The 15,470-nt window shown below is 43.8% G+C and overlaps 1 protein-coding gene across 3 annotated transcripts in view; it reads right to left on the reverse strand.

Annotated features, from left to right (window-relative positions):
- Nucleotides 1–15,470, reverse strand: part of TRMU (tRNA mitochondrial 2-thiouridylase) — a 314,142-nt gene that overhangs the window by 65,116 nt on the left and 233,556 nt on the right. For all 3 annotated transcript variants that reach the window (XM_078679799.1, XM_078679789.1, XM_078679808.1), the window contains 3 exons: nt 15,168–15,221; nt 14,337–14,403; nt 6,295–6,395 (listed from right to left, as the gene is read on the reverse strand). In XM_078679799.1, coding sequence (XP_078535925.1) covers nt 6,295–6,395; nt 14,337–14,403; nt 15,168–15,221 — 222 coding nt within the window. The remainder of the gene's footprint in view (nt 1–6,294; nt 6,396–14,336; nt 14,404–15,167; nt 15,222–15,470) is intronic.

Here is a 15,470-nt window from a genome sequence, read left to right on the forward strand (position 1 = left end):
TTGCTGGACTTCCTGCCCCTGGGGAGCCCCCCAGAGGCCTCAGCATGGGCAGAAGAAGCCCCTCCAGACCCTCCTTGAGCCTTCAGTCTTCTTTCTTCAAGTCCCTGAAGTCTGATCTTCCTCCTGTCCTTCAGGGTCCTGCCAGAGAAGCCTCTACAGATCACACACTCCTCTGGGATGTGGGAAGAGGGAAGGCAGAGGATACACACCTCATGGGGGTCTGACTTGGCCTTCTTCCTGGAGCACTCCGGGCATTTGTCAAATAATGCAGGCATTATGGACAACAAAAGAGTGCAGAAAACCAAGAAGAAAGTCACCAAAGTACTTTAAAAGTACACAAAATCGAATTTAGTGAAAAAACACCAACAAAACCCTTGAAAAGGGAGAGCTCAATGCTCCAGGGTCCTGCTTGCAGGAGCCGGAAAAAAGAACTGAAAGTAAGTTGGACCTGCTATGCATTCTGGGATACTGGGAGAAGGTTCTGGAAGATTCTCTTAAAGGCACAGTATCCTGTTCTGAGCCACATAATGGCAGCCTATGGGGCTTGTCTGTCCAGGTTCTTCTCTCTATCATTCCTGAGGGAGTTTGCTGTTAAAGCAAGGGAAATCTGTACAGGCTTTTTGCTGTTTTGTGGATTTTATGGTGGAATTTCTAGTTGAAGTACTGGACAGTGTAGCCTTTTAGGCTGCATTATCTGTCTTTAAATTCTCTCTTAAGTGTCTATGCTTTTCTGCATTTTTTGACACTGTAAGAGATTATTTTTGATTGCCCCGGGGTCCATTCCCTAGATTATGACTATACACAGAGATCCCCTACTACAGAAAGGTGCAAAACGCAGTCTGTTTCATGATGTATTAAAAAATAAATAACTGCAAACCAACCACAGAACTGAAAAGGCAACTGGAACAAGATAAAGATCATATCAGTGTGATGTGTGCGCTCTCACATCCCTACAAAAGGGACGCCTCTTGCGCACGCGCAGCGGACGCTCATACCCGGTGGCAGTGGGTCAGCGGACGCTGACCGTGCAGGGGCTTGCCTCATTTTTAGCTGTTCTATTTTAAAGCATTTTGTGTTCTTTTCCTCACCTTTGCCGCCGCTGCTCCCTGCCTTCCCCGCTCCCCTAGCCCCGGTCCGGCACGGCTGAGTGCCGCTTGTTCCAGAGGGCTGACGGGGTAGCAGGCGCCATTGTTGGTGGGGCAGTGGTGGGTTGCGGGTGAGCGCAGCAGATATCGCGCTCACATCCCTACAAAAGGGACGCCACTTGCGCACGCGCAGCGGACGCTCATACCCGGTGGCAGTGGGTCAGCGGACGCTGACCGTGCAGGGGCTTGCCTCATTTTTAGCGGTCTATTTTAAAGCATTTTGTGTTCTTTTCCTCACCTTTGCCGCCGCTGCTCCCTGCCTTCCCCGCTCCCCTAGCCCCTGTCCGGCACGGCTCAGTGCCGCTTGTTCCGGAGGGCTGACAGGGTAGCGGGCACCATCTTTGGTGGGGCAGTGGTGGGTCGCGGGTGAACGCAGCAGACATCGCGCTCACATCCCTACAAAAGGGACGCCCCATGCGCACGCGAAGCGGACGCGTGCAGCGGACGTGCGCAACGGGCGCGCCGATGGCAAGCCCGTCTGCACCCGTCCGCGGCCGACAGGGGCTAGGGGCATCTCACTCTGCCCAATTTTTAACCTTTTCATCAGCCCAGCTTCGTGCCTTACAGGGTCCATGGTCCTTGGCAGACTCCATCACTGCCAGAATTTCTAAACTCGGCCTTATGCCGACTTCTTCGACTCCCCTTATTTTGGCCCCTGTCCCTTCCCCCTCGGCCCCTCTAGAGTCGCCCCCTTCACTTTCTACGATCCGGGTAATCTCCGTACTTTTGTTGAATACAATATCCGCGGTCAAGCATTATCACAAACTTTTTGTTCTGCTTGACATGCACAAGCCCGATCTTCTGTTTCTTACCGAGACTTGGTTCTGTTCGGACTCTCTCCCCTACCTCCTAGCTATCCTCCCTTCCTCCTACTACGCCATCCGTGCAGACCGACCGGTCGGTAAGACTGGTGGCGGAGTTGCTCTTATTGTCCGCGCTGGCCTTCATTTTCAGCTTTTAGCGGCCTCTTCCATCACAGCGGTTGACTACTTAGTCGTTCGCTCTGCCTCTTTTTCTACACCCCTTACCTGTCTCCTTATGTATCGTCCCCCACAGTCACTCCCGCAGTTTCTCCCTGCTTTCCAGGACCTGCTAGCTACTCTGGCCGTGAGCAACTCTTCTGTCCTGGTGCTTGGTGATTTTAATTTTTGGCCCTCCGACCCTGCTGAGGACAGCTTATCTAAAGAGTTCTCGGACTCTCTCCGTTCTTTTAATTTTTTGTCCCATATTCATACCCCATCTCACATTCATGGCCATATCTTGGACCAGGTTTGGTCGCTTAATTGCCCGGTTTACTCTCCTGTGGTCTCCCCATGTGCTTGGTCCGACCACTTCTTAATCTCCTTTTCCCTACAACCCAGTTTGGCCAAGAAACCTCTTCTCCCCAGGAACACATGGGCCCGAAATTGGAACCATGTCCATGAAATCCCTTTGTTCCTCCCTTTCCGCCTCCAGCCCTAATCTCCAAGACCTTCCCTCTCATTCCCAAGTGGATTCGTTAAATAAATGGCTAGCCAGAGGCTGTGATCAGGTGGCCCCACTCAGGCGAGTTTCTGTCAGGCGTGACCACAACGCCAATAGGTGGTTTAACGCCGAACTCAAGGAGAAAAAGCTTGCCCTTCGGCAAGCAGAGCAAGCTTGGAGGCGCGCCTACTGCCCTATTCTCAAAAGTCAATATACCACACTCCTGTACCAATATAAGAAGTCTATTCTTTCTGCCAAGACTGAGTACTATTCCTCCAAAATTCTGCTTGCTGAAAATCAACCGAGAGAAATCTTCTCTATTGTGCAGGATCTGGCCTATTCAGACAGAGTCACCCTCGAACCCTCGCCCTCCCAGGCCCTTTGTGATTCACTTAATAATCATTTTCTGGAGAAAATTAAAGTTATCAAGTCCAATATTCCTCCTCCCTCTCCCTCTTTCACGGATCCACAACCCTCGCCTCCCCGGTCGATTCTCGACCACCTCCCCCCGCTGAGTAAAGAAACCTTCTTGTCCCTTCTCTCTATGGTCAAGTCAGGCTCGCCTTCTGACATTTGTCCTGCACATATTTTAAAACAAATCTCTCTGGTCTGCCCCTCTCCCCCTCTCACTTTCCTTAATAACTCCCTTGCCCAAGGTATTGTCCCTCAATTCCACAAAGCTGCGACTATTATCCCCATTCTAAAAAAGCCCGGTGCAGACCCATCCTTACTAGCTAACTATCGCCCCATTTCTCTGCTCCCTTTCCTAGGCAAATTGCTGGAACGTCATATCACCAGTATACTTAGCGCCTTTGTGGAGGAGAATTGCTGTCTGGCCTCCCGCCAGGCCGGTTTTCGTCCAGCGCATTCCACGGAGTCGGTAGTCCTCTCGGTAATGGACAACCTCAGAGAAGGCATGGATACCAACCAACCCCAGGCTTTGGTTCTTCTTGATTTATCCGCCGCCTTCGACACGTGGATCATTCCATTCTTCTTTCCCGTGTCGGGGCGGCCGGTATCAGGGGAACCGCTCTGGTTTGGTTGGCCTCTTTCCTGAGGGACCGTACCCAGGCCGTCAACCTGGCTAACTTCTCCGCATCCTCCATTAAGGTTCAGTGTGGAGTTCCGCAAGGATCCTCTCTGTCCCCTTTGTTGTTTAATTTGTACATTTCACCTCTTATTTTGGCTCTTCAGCAGATGGAGGTCACGATTTACAACTATGCTGATGACCTCCAGCTTATTTTTAATTTATCATCCTCCCCAGATTCTATCTCTAATTTTCACTCTGTTATGCTTTTCATCAGGGACTGGATGAACCATAACCATCTGAAACTCAACCCTGACAAGACCGAGTTGGTCTTGACAGGTGGTTCCTCCAGTCCCTGGAATTCTCTTTTTTGGCCTTCTTCCCTGGGTTCTCCCCCTATTCCCTCCTTTTCGGTTAAAACCTTAGGGATAAAACTAAATGCCCACCTCACTCTGCACTCTCAGATTAGTTCAGTTGTCTCCTCATATTTCCACACTCTCCGCACTATCCGTAAGGTGTCACTTTTTTTTCCTTTCTTGCACGCAAACTTATCTTGTCTGCGATGGTGATCTCCCGTTTAGACTACGGCAATGTTCTGTACACTGGTGTCCCTGCATACAATCTTCGGAGACTCCAACTTGTCCAGAACCAAGCCGCCCGACTTGTTTACAATCTGTCCAAGTCGCATCATGTTACTCCATTGCTCAAAGCGCTGCACTGGTTGCCCATTTAGGAACGTGCCCTGTTCAAAATGGGTTGTATTACTTTTCGGGCTAAGGCTGGGACAGCCCCCGGCTTCATCTCTTCCGAAGTCAAGTTTACTTTCCTAGTAGAGATCTGCGATCTTCTTCGCAATCCCTACTGGTCGTCCCTTGATTTAGGAAGAAGAAGTCAGGTGGCGTGAAATTTTCCACACTAGCGCCCGCCTTCTGGAATACCCTGCCTAATCTTCTAAGATCTTCTCCTCATTATTTTGAGTTCCGCAAAGCGTTGAAAACATTTCTTTTCGCCCAAGCCTTTTCACACTAGCAGTCTGTTCCTCTCACTGTCCTATGGTGGCATCCCCAGCGCCAAGAAACCGCGTGGTAGTAGTGCACTTTATAAATATTTTAATTTCAATTTCATATATTGTGCTGCTTCTGATTAAAGCCTTTATAAAACGAAATAAAAAACTGTGACTGGAGTTGTCTTTCATTGTCATGGAGCGGACATGCTGGGAATGAAGTGAGGTAACAGTAGACCCAGTTATTGGCATAATGATGAGTATTTGTATTCTGTGTTATGAATGAATGAATACGTAAAAAGCTCAGTTACCCCCAGCGGGCCATCCTTGTGCTGCAGGCTGTAGATGGAAGGTATGTCTATTGGGTCAACAGTCAATTCTTCAGCTTTTTTCTCAAGACTGCCATCTAGGGAGGCTAGTAGAGGTCCAGCAGAAGCTTCCTCCAAAATCCTGGCGCTTACAAGCTAAAACAGCGGCCTCCTGTATCTGATCCTCAAGACATGGGAGTGGAGGCCAGTTTGCCGTGGGAGAAGCACAGAGATCTAGATCGTTCGTAAAAGCCGATTAAGATACATAGGTATATGGGACCTGTGTTAAGCAGCTCTTTGCAGAATAAACTGCGTTTTAAACTTATTACTTTTGCCCATTGGAAGCACATGGAGGAGAGAGAGAAGTCCATTTGTTGTTGGTGATGAGGAATGCTATATAAGTTGCGTCATAGTGCTAGTTGCTGTTTTTAAAAAACTAGAAGACGGAGGTAGAAAGGGGCCTACCAAAAACAGGTAATAACTAATTATCATTAGTTTTAACAGGTTTCCTCTACTATGTAATATTATCAAGGATTTGCAAGAATACATGCATCAAATATTACTCAGCACGCGTCCACTTAACAGACATCAGAAATCGGAAGAGGCCATTTTGTTTCTTCCATTAGTTAAACTCTGAGGGCCAAACTGCAAAGCTATCTGAAAATCAGCAGCCACAGGTTTATGCCCTCCCATGTTCGCAAATTAACAAATAGCAGGAATTCAAAAAGGTTAGCAAGAGTAGTACACAAAACGTTTAATGAATTTTCAATTTATGTCCATGTGATGGGCTTTCTGCATGCATATTTTTTGCCTACTATTGCCCACGGGTTAACACAATGTTTGCGCAATCAAACACTAAGAATTTACATTTACTCTTCACTGAGGTTGACACAACCTATAATCGGAACATACACATTCACGGATGGATAACACATTCCTTGCAAGGTGAATCAGATTACGGTCTTGAGATGCACATTTTATTTATAAAGTCACCCCAGGACTATAGAAAGTGCTACAATTCCATTTCAACTCCAGATTGAGCGCTATACAAATGCTAATAATATAATGTCACAGTAACGTAACATAAAAATGCAATGATACCAATAAAATGACAATCCATGCCAACAGATGGTAATCAAGAAATGGCGTCTCTTAGAAGCCACTGCCCACACTCAAAACTCCTTGCAATTTAGTCAACTACGTTTACATTTATCTAAACATTTATCAGAGAGATTAAACAAAATACACACAACACTTGTGTATGTGCCAGTGCTGTCCCATGTCAGAAAACAGAGGTATAGGTAGTTGCAGCTACTTCCTTCCTTTGAGAATGCCACAAGCACTTACCACAAATACAGTTCTTGAGGCGACATCTTTATCCACAACAAACCACGGATCTCGCAAGCCCCCTATTCGGGCTCTCTGCCCCAAAGTAAACAGGAACCAACCTGTGTGAACACCAGAAATGAAGGAAGGTTATTTTTTTAATATACGTCTTCACATGTTTGCATGGGCTGGAAATCCATTTCTACAACAGCATAAAACGCATTCAGAATTAAACTCCGACTCTGGGCTCAGCTGTGAGACTTTCTATATTTTTAACTATCAAAATCTCTGTTCTGGTGTTTAGGTACTTGCACTATTAAAGATTAAAGAAAAATGTTCTGGGTGAAGAAATATTCTGGGACATTGCTGAAAGTTTCAAGTATATGATGCCAAATGACGTAAGGTGTTCGGGGGAATGAGTGAAAAGCGACTAAGATAAGATTAGATAGATAGATAAATAGATAGACAGATAATATTGAGATAGATATTTCAAGCAGAACAAAGTTAAAGTATGTGAATTGATTTATTTGCATAGTAATTTAAAACTTTTATATAAAGGTAAAAGTGAACGATATCGCAAAACATAAATTTGTGCTTCTCCAGTTCATGTCACAAAGCCAATTTATAAACCAAAAATCCAATAACTACAGTCAAACATACAAAAAAGCATTCTACTCGTTGCAAGCAATCCCAGTCCTACTGCACATAAAGCAAAAGTCTACAAATCACAGAGCATGGCGAGTGGATTTACATAACAAATCCTACGATTGGATGTATTCTGCCCCATACATTGAAGGCTGCTGTTAATGACGACTGTGTTTCTGATCTGCATCTTTCATATGCCACAGTGTTCAACAACGGCCATGAATTAGACAAATCTAGTTGACTGCGGGTGATCACCTATAAGACAGGGGATCAGTGCCTGTTAACTCCCAGGTCATTTACTGGGTCACATAGCCATCTCTTTCTCTCACAAGATAGTAGGGGCAGATACATAAAACGTGCAGAACAGACTCCTGCTGTAGTTCACAATCGCAGCTTTTTACCGCGTGCGCCTCAAACCCATGAGGCACAAACTCAATTGTAGGTATCAAACCGAAAGGGTATTTCATTAACTTTAGTTTGAGACTTCCGGGGCATCTTGATCCAGATAAGATTTTATAGGAGGTTTTTAACATTTTAATCTGTTCACGCACGAGACTGCTTACTCCACACTATTTTGTCCATGGCATACGAGATACCTTTAAGAGATTGTTTTACCTAAAGTATGGCTCATAGATGCGCTCCATTGCTCTTTAACCTTCGAAATCTAATGCAGATTGTAGGTAAATGTTTCCTGGATCACCCCTGCCATCCCTCTCTAGCACCATTTCTCTCCGTATAAAAGTGGTCAATAAGAATCTAGAGCATATTTTAGACTACAGCATCGTTTGACATATGTTGCTTGTAGTGAGTGTGTCTAACCAAAGAATATTCCATCCTTATCTGAGTCTGTGACAAGAAGTTCGGTACTCCGTATATCCTAGGAATGCTACAATAAAATCGAGAATCCTTGCACATGTCACCGAAGTCCTTTCCAAAGGTTAGTGATAGTAAAAGTTTGCTTTTAACGACAGGCAACAGAGGTTGCCTGTTCAATTTCTTTGCTAAGAAGTAGAAGGCACCTCCAGAAGTGTAGACTTTCCCCTTAGTGACAAGATATGTTAATAAACAATACCTTTCTTGTTAAAAATAGATTACAAGGTACTTGCAAGAAGACCTAAGATCAACATTCTTTTTCTTTATATTTCACAAACCTTGTTCCTTTATTTGTGAAATAGAGAGCTAGTGTAGTAATCAGAGCCTGAAGTCCAAATGATTTTTGACTCAATAATACTGTAGCGTCAGCATACATTAGTGACGTAATAAGTCGGCCACAGAGTTTTGGAGGATGAGATATCAAGGTATTGAGACTGATGTTCAGAACAGCTATATACAGGTTAAATAAAAAGAGGGCTAGCACACACCCTTGCTTGAGACCACCCACTGCGTATGCTCTAGCAGAGATGTTATCACCACTGCCCACTTTTTCCTTCATTCACGTATTAAGGTCAGTGGTGCGGCCAAAATAAGAGGGGGGGTACCCCACAGATCAAGTTTACACCATAATGATTTCTACACACCCTGTCAAAACTGACTTAATGTCTACAAAGCAGGGATAAATGTGTGTCATAGTCACTAAAGTTATTCCTGCAACTAGGGGTGAAAGCTAAACTATTGTCATTGGTGACCATAGTACACTGGTAACCAGTTTGTGAGAAGGGAATACATTGGAGTTAAGCGGTCCAGTCTTCGAACTCTAGTAATGGAGCTTTAAAAATAGCTTAGCTTCCACATCTTGCAGAGGTATGAGCCCCTAGCTTGCTAGATTTGAAGCAGGATCCTTCTTAAATTAGGTGTAAAATCGAGCCTAGCCAAGACTCTAGTATAACTTGGGGTTGGATACAGTGAGTATACAATAGACAAAGGAGTCTAGCCCAAAATCTGCTTCATGTTTTAAGAGGATGGTGGGAAAGCCAATGGGATCTGGAGCCCAATTAGATCTATAGGTCTCAATAAGAACATAGACTTGACCGATATGAAAGTGGCTGGACACAACAGATGCGACTTTTCCAGCTTTCACATTTGCAATGAACTTGCAAGTACAGCCCTGATATAAATGACGTATATAATCCAGGCATCAACAGAAACCTTTCTGACATGCTCGGAATTGTCACCTTTGGCTATTCTATTTACAAATAACCAAAATTCCATCAGGTTTTTGTTGGTACAGATTTTAAAGATTCACATGTTTTGTCTTTTGAATGTCTTTCTGCTGTCAAAGTGGATATTTACATACGTTTTCAAGTGTTTTTACTGTTGTTACGAGTTACAATTTCTGTTTGTAACTCTAAATTCACTGCCCAGTACTTTTTCTTTTTTTAAATTGGACTGTACAAATTTGGTGAACCATTTGTTACCAGTTTTCACTGAGCCAAAAGGAACTCCATTCTAATTTAATTGTTGCACTAGTTTATCCATTATCTCGCTGTCCGATTTCTCAACAAGACTAGGCGTCCCAGTCGATTAATGTGGTTCCTCAACCAGAGATGTTAACCTCCCACTTTATTCTCTTTAGTGTTTCTATACTGAACTGGTCAGCTGGAAAATTATCTAAAGCCAGCGGCACATTCGAATTATCGATGCAGAAAACCTGAGGGAGTCCCTTTCCTAGCTTTTAATAGTGAAAAAAAAACTAACACACTTAAATAGTGGGAGACTAACCAATGAATAATATAAAACTGCTTGTGTGCTGAAAAACAAGGGTTATGGTAATCAGCTAGTTTGTTAAGAACCAGCTAAGACCTCTTAGCCTCTGATAGGCGCATGCATGCCACACTGTAGCCTGCCAGCTCTTTTGTGGAGGCAGATAGGCTGGCACCTCTCCCACAGGGGAGAACACGTTGCAGAACCGGTTTTCCAGGAGGGATGGCTCATTACACTGGACACACCTCAAGGGTGTGCCTATAGCTCTGACCCAGAAGTCCTGACATTTTGGATTTGGGCAAAGAGCTTCACTGTCAGATTGCTCAGTGCCAACCCCAAAGGAAATGATGTAAAGATGAGTGGATTTGTCATGTGGGAATTGTAGCTCCACTGGCTAGGGAGTCCTCCCCACCCACAAATTGGAAAGAAATTGGCACAAAAGTGTTACTCCTGGCTACCAGCCTCAGAACACTGCTGGACTCAGAGGGAACAGAAAAAAGACTGCACCTGCTAAACCTGTGGACTATAGAAACAAAACAAAAGGATGCACCAAGGAAGACTGCACCAGCTACACCCACTGAACCAAGCAAGGACTTTAGAACGGGAAGGACTGTCCTGCTATTGAACTGGGGTGAGAGACCCAAGGCCGGACCTGCTCCCACTTGTGCCAAGGACCAGTGAGCAGACTCCAAGGGCTAGTTTGCTAGCCTCCTGTTAAGCCTCAGGGACACAAAAGCTAAATAAGCTTGCACCAGGACAGTGACCAGCTACCAATTCACACTGGTCTGGGCTCTCCACTGGTGTAACCCATGGGATCAAGTCTTAGCCCCCAAGAGGTGCCTCTCAGGTCCTGGACCACTGGCTGGAGACAAAGTGTACTCTTTCTACCCACAAAACTGCAATTTGAGTCCACATTTCAGACACTACTGCCACTTGCCAGTTCGTAGATAGCCTTGAACAGTGCAGAGAACCAAGACTCTTCGCTGGTCTTCGGCTGTCCATCGATGTTGGACACAACATTGGACTCAACCTTCAGAGGACTTTGCCGAACTGACCGCTGACGAAAAAAATACCAGGGAAGTTTTTAAGCCTAAAGCTAAAATCTTGACAGGGACCACCACAACGCTTACAACTGACCCAGACTCCCATCGAGTCGGGCTGAAACGTTGACTTTGCTCCGGACTCTCACTTTGAGGCTCACAGACTACCGCTCATGGTGAAAAGCAGTGATTTACAAACTTTTAAACGCTCTTTCAGTGAAATGCAGTGATTTCAAAATCTTGCAAAAACCATAACCTAGGTTCCGTTCATTACATTTTTGTTGTTCTGATTTCGGTTTAAAGATAAAAACATATTTAGTTTCATAAATTGCAGCGGGGCTATCATTGTGTCATGTCTCTTAACTGTGTTGATACTGAATAATACTTTACACTTATTTTCCTTTGAGTTTAGCCAGACTGCTCTATGCCGCAGCTACACAGGACTGAGCTAAGGTTTATTGTAGAGAAAACAAACTGGACCCGAAATGGAATAATGGCATTGTTATTATTATTAGGGTTATTTGTAATGCACATGTCACAAGGGAAGGAGTGACTGTGGTGGTCCAGACCGAGCTCTCCGGGGAGGCTGCGTAACTTCTTAGTTGATAATTTTATCAGAAATGTATAAGTCAACTCACAAATTATTCAAAATGAACCATGAATTTGGTAGTTGTGATCGCTAGAAGATAAACCAATATTAAAATCATCAAGCCTTGCCGTTAACAGTTTCTTTTTAAAATTACAAGATTTGACCATACTCCATTTCGGAGTTGAAACATCCCCAGGAATATGTTTAATACGTGTTTGTGAATGGGCACATTGATGTTAATCTTTTTAAAGAGCTAGTGTACAAATGTATTATTAAGCTGAAATACAAAAATCAGTTTTGTAAGTAGCTAATCAAGGAACATTAGTTAGAACCAGCACAGATGGGGCATGCTTCTGAAGGATGTTGGAGAGTAAGTGCAAAAGCGCTTATAACAGAACTCAAAGTGGGATCCATAATACCTGAATACTCAGATGAAACAGGATTAATGATACCTGTTTAGGGTCGGGATGAGGAAACTGAGCACAACCCCCCTCAACATTACAATACACACTAGTACAGGCATTCTATTAAATGAGTGAACAGCAGAGTTCTGAACAGGATAAACAGTGCCAACATCTTCTGCTTTAATTAACATGCTACTTTGGGTGGGCCTTTCTCTGATGTGGCTTCGCCTCAACAATGCTATGAAACTCCCTGAATAATTCAAAATGCTACCATCCAATTAGCAGTCTTTCAGGTAAACACTTCTATCTGCACGCTAAAGGGTTTTTTGAATGATCCATCCAGTGTCTGCCCTAAACTTGAACTGAAGGGCACCGGTCATCTACATCCTGGTTGAACAGCCAGCCTCTATTCAAGTAGGCAATGTTGTGTATAAATATATTATTGTGTATTGGTGCACTCAATTCACCTATGGTACTTCAGCACCACTGGGACACCTGCTCGTGGTCATTGTGAAGAAAAATTTCAAATAGGACCCCATGGCAGACAGGGCATTCTTTCATTCCAGAGAGCAAGAGCTTAAAGGAGACTTTAGCCGATCCTGCCAGCCTGAAATAGACTGGATTGTGTGAGCTGAGTCTGCCTCAACCTTGGCAGCTGGCCTGCAATTGCAGTACTTCACCTGTCACAACAGCAGACCTTTGACCTGCTAATTGCTAGTAGGAGACACTCTGTAGGAAAGGAAATATTAAAAATAATATGTAATCTCGCTACATAATTTTAAGTTCCTTATATTTTCTACTGCCACAATAACAGCGATATTTTGCTATTATTGTTTTATATATTGTACTAGATTGGTTTCAAGTAACAACCTCTAATAGAACTACTCCAGGGGTCTTCTGTGTGTGTGGACGTGGGTGAAATATACCTGTTGTCTATGGTGGGTTTGTCTGTTCCTGGCACAGATACTTTTCAGGCAAGTTGTGGTGTAACAACCAGAGCTGCCAACTTTGAAGCTGGGGAACCAGGTTCGAGTTTTAGCGTCGGCTCAAAATCCTGTGATTCTGGGCAAATCACTTAATCTCCCCGTGCCTACTAACAAAAAGAATGATGTGTCTTTGTGTAATGTAACTGGTGCTTGTGTAAAGCGCTACAATACCTTCGGGTCGAGTTTAAGCTATATAAAATTGCACACAAAAAAGATGTGGGAGTGGCTCACAGGACCCACAACCATTTTCAAAACTCCACATAGCTTTTTTTTTTAAAGCTTTATTTAAATGTTTTCATAATTATCAACAGAATAAATAAAAGGAAATTACAGACAAAGGAAAGAAAGAGGTTACAAGTATTACAGTGATAGATTATGTTCTCATCTTGACTCAGTGGTATATTGAGGCAATGCCTCACATAAAGAACAAGAACAATAGATGTTTGTTGGGGAGACATAAAAAGAGAAGCTTCATGTAAAGAGCGGAGTAGTGAGGGCTTGTGTGTATTCAGGTAGCGGTGTCCTGGCGGGTATGACATGAGGATAGTGTGTCAATAGGTGTTGGTGGGGTTGAGACCGGAGAATCGGGGTCTAGTGAGAGCAAGTATGAGCGGGATGGTTTCCAAATATCTTTGGGCCGAGCAGAAGGGTGTTGCAATGTAGTGTAGACCTCACTCGTTAAGTTGCAGTATGTCATGATGTGAAGCCAAGCTTTGGTAGTGGGGTGAATGGCGTTACCCCGATGAATTGCAATCTTTCCTTTTGCTAGGAGCAAGGCAATAGCGGCCAGGCTGTAAAAAAATTTGGGAATGGACGAAACATTGCCAAGCTAAGCCATAAATGGAGAGGGATCTAGAGTTAGTAAAATCATCTGTGAAAGCATACCAAACACATCAGTCCAGTATTTAGCAATGGTGGGGCAGGTCCACGCCATATGCAGGAAGTCAGCTCCAGAAAAACAGCAATTAGGGCTGTGGGAGGACCTGGAGGCGTCAATCCCAATAGGGGTAGTGTGGGATCTATGTAGGAAGCGAAAATGGAGTAATTTATGACGGTGATTGGGGGATACTAGTTTAATCGGTGCACAACAATACGCCCCCTCCTTATCGGTTATGGGATGGCCTAGATGGTCTTCCCAGCGCAGTCACACCCAGCTGTCATGGGAATATTTAAGTAGCAGAGCGGAGGGAAGTCCTCTGGCGCAAGGGTATAGGAAGGAACAAGAGAACACAGCACACCGTGTAGTCTATTAGAAAACAAATCTGTCCATAACACTTCAAATTGTAAATTGGATATCACTGTATAGCCTGGGGCAAAGGAAAATCTACCGGATGCCACCAAAATAGTTTGCTAAACACATCAGGTGTAATATTATTACACTATATTGTTGCAGCTACCCCTCTAGAAAGAATTCTCTCTATACTCCAGAAACCACTTCGTATGTACTCTCAGTTATGGTAAAATAGGGAACATGTCAAACCAATTCGCTCAGTGTGAAACAATGGCCCCTGAATATTCATTCTTGCATTATCCAACCGCACTTCATCCTTCAGATCTGAATAGTTATCCACCAACTGGATCCAATTATCGAGTCTACCTGGCTGCTGGTAATTACAGCCACACAACCACAAACTACGGTCGTTACTAGAACTCTAAAGATGAGGCGAGCTACAGTCTGTTAGGACCTGTGCTATCAAAATGTATATATTTGCACAGACAAAGTATTTGGTTAAAAACGAGGAGAGAAATTGTGTCTTACCATTGTGTGTTCCCATGATTTTTCCATCTTCTACGGAAACAAAATTACCCGGTTGAGGATGTAAATACTATAAAATAAAAAATAAAAATACTATAAAATGCCATGTTTGTAAGGCATTCAGAGGCAACACGTCACTTGATTTTTTTTAAAGAAGTCTAAGCATTCACAAAATCTCCAGTAATTTCACATTCGCAATAGGGCTCTCATTCCAAGACTGACTTATTGAGAATGCAACTGCCCCAGAGAGCAACAGTTACAGCATCATGCGTTTTTATCCTTGGTGATTTTACCACCCATTAGGAATTTGACCTGTTGCAATGAGAAGACTGCACTCCAAAAACCTGCACGTTCTCCTTGTTAATAACAATTTTCCCCTGCGTCAATTTGTGTCGAGTAGAATTATTGGAATCCCGACAGTTTGTGCAACTCAGCACCCAGATTGAGGCATAAATACTGTTTAAAGTTGAGTCTGATTTCAGAACGAAGATGTAGGAGGCGGGAATGCAATCCCAAGCTGCAGGTGTGCTGTGACTAACCTCTGCGGTTTGTGAACTGAGAACCAGTACTCTAGCACTTGGGGTCGCTGCCAGACCCACATTTTTCGACCAACGTTTCCCTACAGCAAAACCAAAGGTGATTTTATTTTATTTTCTCTTTTTATCCTTTTCACGTATCGGCCAAAAATATGATGCAGATTTCATGTGGTAATTTTTTTACATGGCAAACACAAGGAGGCTAAAGAACGATGATGGATTCAACCCAGATCCGTGACTAGGGGTGAGTGTCTGAATTGTTTTACATGCACGTTACTAAAAGGAAACAATCACTCACCTCAAGAATAAAGTCTGCAAAATGTCTTTCACCAATAAAACAAATCCCCATGCTCTAGGGAGGAAGCAAAAACAAATAGCATATCAGCAGAGTGGTAACACTAGGCGAAAGTAAAATAATGTTACTTTATCATTCACAGGAGCACTTTGGTGAGATGCTGGGACAAAGCATCTCTAAAATCTGAATTATAATGAGGGCTCCCGGTTCTATGGTATTTTATTTTTTGGCCATTTCCGTCTGTATTTATCCATATTTATTCTTTGCCTATTTTATCTGCATTCATCCATATTTATTTTGTGTTTT

Source organism: Lissotriton helveticus, chromosome 1_1, assembly GCF_964261635.1.
Source record: "Lissotriton helveticus chromosome 1_1, aLisHel1.1, whole genome shotgun sequence".
NCBI classification, from domain to species: domain Eukaryota; kingdom Metazoa; phylum Chordata; class Amphibia; order Caudata; family Salamandridae; genus Lissotriton; species Lissotriton helveticus.